The sequence below is a fragment of the Lytechinus variegatus genome, chromosome 15 (assembly GCF_018143015.1).
Source record: "Lytechinus variegatus isolate NC3 chromosome 15, Lvar_3.0, whole genome shotgun sequence".
NCBI classification, from domain to species: domain Eukaryota; kingdom Metazoa; phylum Echinodermata; class Echinoidea; order Temnopleuroida; family Toxopneustidae; genus Lytechinus; species Lytechinus variegatus.
In genome coordinates, this window is record NC_054754.1 from 7,620,069 (window position 1) to 7,626,777 (window position 6,709).

The 6,709-nt window shown below is 41.1% G+C and overlaps 1 protein-coding gene across 1 annotated transcript in view; it reads right to left on the minus strand.

Moving 5' to 3' along the window:
* LOC121428749 overlaps nucleotides 1–6,616 on the minus strand; it is an 80,690-nt gene extending 74,074 nt beyond the window's left edge. Inside the window, exons 1-2 of the mRNA XM_041625565.1 lie at nucleotides 5,548–6,616; nucleotides 1,027–4,935 (exon numbers count right to left, since the gene is read on the minus strand). Coding sequence (XP_041481499.1) covers nucleotides 1,027–4,935; nucleotides 5,548–6,584 — 4,946 coding nt within the window. The 5' untranslated portion in view covers nucleotides 6,585–6,616. The remainder of the gene's footprint in view (nucleotides 1–1,026; nucleotides 4,936–5,547) is intronic.
* Nucleotides 6,617–6,709: the final 93 nt, after the last annotated feature.

Here is a 6,709-nt window from a genome sequence, read left to right on the forward strand (position 1 = left end):
GTGAACCTTTCCGTTGTTATTGATTTAGTTGACTCTTCCTGTGTTGTGAATCCGCTGGTAATAACATCAGATGTCAAAGGAGCAGTTGAAGTGATATCAGAGGTAAATCTTTCAGTTGTTCCTGATTCAGTTGACTCTCTAAGAGTTGTGAACTCACTGGTCACAACATCTGATGTCAAAGTAGCAGATGAAGTTACTACAGAGGTGAACACTTCTGTTGTTATTGATTCAGTTGATTCTTCCTGTGTTATGAGCCCACTAGTGGCAATGTCTGATGTCAAAGGAGCAGTTGAAGTGACATCAGAGGTAAATCCTTCAGTGGTTCCTGACTCAGTAGATTCTACAGGTGTTGTAATTCCACTTGTAATGATAACTGGTGTAGAAGCTGCAGTTGAAGTAACACCAGTTGTAAACCCTACAGTTGTTCCTAATGCAGTTGATTCTTCCTGTGTTGTGAACCCACTACTCATAGCATTGGATGTCAATGGAGCAGTTAAAGTGACATCAGAGGTAAGCCTTTCAGTTGTCCCTGATTCAGTGGATTCTACAGGTGTTGTAATTCCACTGGTAGTGATAACTGGTGTAGAAGCTGCAGTTGAAGTAACACCAGTTGTAAACCCTACAGTTGTTCCTAATTCAGTTGATTCTTCAAAAGTTGTCAATCCACTGGTCGCAACATCTGATGTGAAAGGAGCAGTTGAAGTGACATCAGAGGTAAACCTTTCAGTTGTCCCTGATTCAGTGGATTCTACAGGTGTTGTAATTCCACTGGTAGTGATAACTGGTGTAGAAGCTGCAGTTGAAGTAACACCAGTTGTAAACCCTACAGTTGTTCCTAATTCAGTTGATTCTTCAAAAGTTGTGAATCCACTGGTCGCAACATCTGATGTAAAAGGAGCAGTTGAAGTGACATCAGAGGTAAACCTCTCAGTTGTCCTTGATTCAGTGGATTCTAAAGGTATTGTTATTCCACTGGTAGTGATTGCTGGTGTAGAAGCTGCAGTTGAAGTGACATCAGAGGTGAACCTTTCTGTTGTTATTGATTTAGTTGATTCTTCCTCTGTTGTGAACCCACTGGTCATAACATCAGATGTCAAAGGAGCAGTTGAAGTGACATCAGAGGTAAGCCTTTCAGTTGTCCCTGATTCAGTGGATTCTACAAGTGTTGTAATTCCACTGGTAGTGATAACTGGTGTAGAAGCTGCAGTTGAAGTGATATCAGAGGTGAACCTTTCTGTTGTTATTGATTTAGTTGACTCTTCCTGTGTTGTGAATCCGCTGGTAATAACATCAGATGTCAAAGGAGCAGTTGAAGTGATATCAGAGGTAAATCTTTCAGTTGTTCCTGATTCAGTTGACTCTCTAAGAGTTGTGAACTCACTGGTCACAACATCTGATGTCAAAGTAGCAGATGAAGTTACTACAGAGGTGAACACTTCTGTTGTTATTGATTCAGTTGATTCTTCCTGTGTTATGAGCCCACTAGTGGCAATGTCTGATGTCAAAGGAGCAGTTGAAGTGACATCAGAGGTAAATCCTTCAGTTGTTCCTGACTCAGTGAATTCTACAGGTGTTGTAATTCCACTGGTAGTGATAACTGGCGTAGAAGCTGCAGTTGAAGTAACACCAGTTGTAAACCCTACAGTTGTTCCTAATTCAGTTGATTCTTCAAAAGTTGTGAATCCACTGGTCGCAACATCTGATGTAAAAGGAGCAGTTGAAGTGACATCAGAGGTAAACCTCTCAGTTGTCCTTGATTCAGTGGATTCTAAAGGTATTGTTATTCCACTGGTAGTGATTGCTGGTGTAGAAGCTGCAGTTGAAGTGACATCAGAGGTGAACCTTTCTGTTGTTATTGATTTAGTTGACTCTTCCTGTGTTGTGAATCCACTGGTCGCAACATCTGATGTAAAAGGAGCAGTTGAAGTGACATCAGAGGTAAACCTCTCAGTTGTCCTTGATTCAGTGGATTCTAAAGGTATTGTTATTCCACTGGTAGTGATTGCTGGTGTAGAAGCTGCAGTTGAAGTGACATCAGAGGTGAACCTTTCTGTTGTTATTGATTTAGTTGATTCTTCCTCTGTTGTGAACCCACTGGTCATAACATCAGATGTCAAAGGAGCAGTTGAAGTGACATCAGAGGTAAGCCTTTCAGTTGTCCCTGATTCAGTGGATTCTACAAGTGTTGTAATTCCACTGGTAGTGATAACTGGTGTAGAAGCTGCAGTTGAAGTGATATCAGAGGTGAACCTTTCTGTTGTTATTGATTTAGTTGACTCTTCCTGTGTTGTGAATCCGCTGGTAATAACATCAGATGTCAAAGGAGCAGTTGAAGTGATATCAGAGGTAAATCTTTCAGTTGTTCCTGATTCAGTTGACTCTCTAAGAGTTGTGAACTCACTGGTCACAACATCTGATGTCAAAGTAGCAGATGAAGTTACTACAGAGGTGAACACTTCTGTTGTTATTGATTCAGTTGATTCTTCCTGTGTTATGAGCCCACTAGTGGCAATGTCTGATGTCAAAGGAGCAGTTGAAGTGACATCAGAGGTAAACCTTTCAGTTGTCCCTGATTCAGTGGATTCTACAGGTGTTGTAATTCCACTGGTAGTGATAACTGGTGTAGAAGCTGCAGTTGAAGTGACATCAGAGGTGAACCTTTCTGTTGTTATTGATTTAGTTGACTCTTCCTGTGTTGTGAATCCGCTGGTAATAACATCAGATGTCAAAGGAGCAGTTGAAGTGATATCAGAGGTAAATCTTTCAGTTGTTCCTGATTCAGTTGACTCTCTAAGAGTTGTGAACTCACTGGTCACAACATCTGATGTCAAAGTAGCAGATGAAGTTACTACAGAGGTGAACACTTCTGTTGTTATTGATTCAGTTGATTCTTCCTGTGTTATGAGCCCACTAGTGGCAATGTCTGATGTCAAAGGAGCAGTTGAAGTGACATCAGAGGTAAATCCTTCAGTTGTTCCTGACTCAGTGGATTCTACAGGTGTTGTAATTCCACTTGTAATGATAACTGGTGTAGAAGCTGCAGTTGAAGTAACACCAGTTGTAAACCCTACAGTTGTTCCTAATGCAGTTGATTCTTCCTGTGTTGTGAACCCACTACTCATAGCATTGGATGTCAATGGAGCAGTTAAAGTGACATCAGAGGTAAGCCTTTCAGTTGTCCCTGATTCAGTGGATTCTACAGGTGTTGTAATTCCACTGGTAGTGATAACTGGTGTAGAAGCTGCAGTTGAAGTAACACCAGTTGTAAACCCTACAGTTGTTCCTAATTCAGTTGATTCTTCAAAAGTTGTCAATCCACTGGTCGCAACATCTGATGTGAAAGGAGCAGTTGAAGTGACATCAGAGGTAAACCTTTCAGTTGTCCCTGATTCAGTGGATTCTACAGGTGTTGTAATTCCACTGGTAGTGATAACTGGTGTAGAAGCTGCAGTTGAAGTAACACCAGTTGTAAACCCTACAGTTGTTCCTAATTCAGTTGATTCTTCAAAAGTTGTGAATCCACTGGTCGCAACATCTGATGTAAAAGGAGCAGTTGAAGTGACATCAGAGGTAAACCTCTCAGTTGTCCTTGATTCAGTGGATTCTAAAGGTATTGTTATTCCACTGGTAGTGATTGCTGGTGTAGAAGCTGCAGTTGAAGTGACATCAGAGGTGAACCTTTCTGTTGTTATTGATTTAGTTGATTCTTCCTCTGTTGTGAACCCACTGGTCATAACATCAGATGTCAAAGGAGCAGTTGAAGTGACATCAGAGGTAAGCCTTTCAGTTGTCCCTGATTCAGTGGATTCTACAAGTGTTGTAATTCCACTGGTAGTGATAACTGGTGTAGAAGCTGCAGTTGAAGTGATGTCAGAGGTGAACCTTTCTGTTGTTATTGATTTAGTTGACTCTTCCTGTGTTGTGAATCCGCTGGTAATAACATCAGATGTCAAAGGAGCAGTTGAAGTGATATCAGAGGTAAATCTTTCAGTTGTTCCTGATTCAGTTGACTCTCTAAGAGTTGTGAACTCACTGGTCACAACATCTGATGTCAAAGTAGCAGATGAAGTTACTACAGAGGTGAACACTTCTGTTGTTATTGATTCAGTTGATTCTTCCTGTGTTATGAGCCCACTAGTGGCAATGTCTGATGTCAAAGGAGCAGTTGAAGTGACATCAGAGGTAAATCCTTCAGTTGTTCCTGACTCAGTGAATTCTACAGGTGTTGTAATTCCACTGGTAGTGATAACTGGTGTAGAAGCTGCAGTTGAAGTAACACCAGTTGTAAACCCTACAGTTGTTCCTAATTCAGTTGATTCTTCAAAAGTTGTGAATCCACTGGTCGCAACATCTGATGTAAAAGGAGCAGTTGAAGTGACATCAGAGGTAAACCTCTCAGTTGTCCTTGATTCAGTGGATTCTAAAGGTATTGTTATTCCACTGGTAGTGATTGCTGGTGTAGAAGCTGCAGTTGAAGTGACATCAGAGGTGAACCTTTCTGATGTTATTGATTTAGTTGACTCTTCCTGTGTTGTGAATCCGCTGGTAATAACATCAGATGTCAAAGGAGCAGTTGAAGTGATATCAGAGGTAAATCTTTCAGTTGTTCCTGATTCAGTTGACTCTCTAAGAGTTGTGAACTCACTGGTCACTGGCGTAGAAGCTGCAGTTGAAGTGACATCTGTTGTGAACCTTTCCGTTGTTATTGATTCAGTTGATTCTTCCTGTGTTACGAGCCTACTAGTGGCAATTTCTGATGTCAAAGGAGCAGTTGAAGTGACATCAGAGGTAAATTCTTCAGTGGTTCCTGACTCAGTAGATTCTACAGGTGTTGTAATTCCACTTGTAATGATAACTGGTGTAGAAGCTGCAGTTGAAGTAACACCAGTTGTAAACCCTACAGTTGTTCCTAATGCAGTTGATTCTTCCTGTGTTGTGAACCCACTACTCATAGCATTGGATGTCAATGGAGCAGTTAAAGTGACATCAGAGGTAAGCCTTTCAGTTGTCCCTGATTCAGTGGATTCTACAGGTGTTGTAATTCCACTGGTGGTGATAACTGGTGTAGAAGCTGCAGTTGAAGTGATATCAGAGGTGAACCTTTCCGTTGTTTTGGATTTAGTTGACTCTTCCTGTGTTGTGAACCCACTGGTAATAACATCAGATGTCAAAGAAGCTGTTGAAGTGACATCAGAGGTGAATCTTTCAGTTGTTCCTGATTCAGTTGACTCTCTTAGAGTTGTGAACTCACTGGTTAGATCATCTGATGTCAAAGTAGCAGATGAATTTACTTCAGAGGTGAACATTTCTGTTGTTATTGATTCAGTTGATTCTTCCTGTGTTACCAGCCTACTAGTGGCAACTTCTGATGTAAAAGGAACAGTTGAGGTGACATCAGAGGTAAATCCTTCAATTGTTCCTGACTCAGTGGATTCTACAGGTGTTGTAATTCCACTGGTAGTGATAACTGGTGTAGAAGCTGCAGTTGAAGTAACACCAGTTGTAAACCCTACAGTTGTTCCTAATTCAGTTGATTCTTCAAAAGATGTGAATCCACTGGTCGCAACATCTGATGTAAAAGGAGCAATTGAAGTGACATCAGAGGTAAACCTCTCAGTTGTCCTTGATTCAGTGGATTCTAAAGGTATTGTTATTCCACTGGTAGTGATTGCTGGTGTAGAAGCTGCAGTTGAAGTGACATCAGAGGTGAACCTTTCTGTTGTTATTGATTTAGTTGATTCTTCCTCTGTTGTGAACCCACTGGTCATAACATCAGATGTCAAAGGAGCAGTTGAAGTGACATCAGAGGTAAGCCTTTCAGTTGTCCCTGATTCAGTGGATTCTACAGGTGTTGTAATTCCACTGGTAGTGATAACTGGTGTAGAAGCTGCAGTTGAAGTGATATCAGAGGTGAACCTTTCTGTTGTTATTGATTTAGTTGACTCTTCCTGTGTTGTGAATCCGCTGGTAATAACATCAGATGTCAAAGGAGCAGTTGAAGTGATATCAGAGGTAAATCTTTCAGTTGTTCCTGATTCAGTTGACTCTCTAAGAGTTGTGAACTCACTGGTCACAACATCTGATGTCAAAGTAGCAGATGAAGTTACTACAGAGGTGAACACTTCTGTTGTTATTGATTCAGTTGATTCTTCCTGTGTTATGAGCCCACTAGTGGCAATGTCTGATGTCAAAGGAGCAGTTGAAGTGACATCAGAGGTAAATCCTTCAGTTGTTCCTGACTCAGTGAATTCTACAGGTGTTGTAATTCCACTGGTAGTGATAACTGGCGTAGAAGCTGCAGTTGAAGTGACATCTGTTGTGAACCTTTCCGTTGTTATTGATTCAGTTGATTCTTCCTGTGTTACGAGCCTACTAGTGGCAATTTCTGATGTCAAAGGAGCAGTTGAAGTGACATCAGAGGTAAATTCTTCAGTGGTTCCTGACTCAGTAGATTCTACAGGTGTTGTAATTCCACTTGTAATGATAACTGGTGTAGAAGCTGCAGTTGAAGTAACACCAGTTGTAAACCCTACAGTTGTTCCTAATGCAGTTGATTCTTCCTGTGTTGTGAACCCACTACTCATAGCATTGGATGTCAATGGAGCAGTTAAAGTGACATCAGAGGTAAGCCTTTCAGTTGTCCCTGATTCAGTGGATTCTACAGGTGTTGTAATTCCACTGGTGGTGATAACTGGTGTAGAAGCTGCAG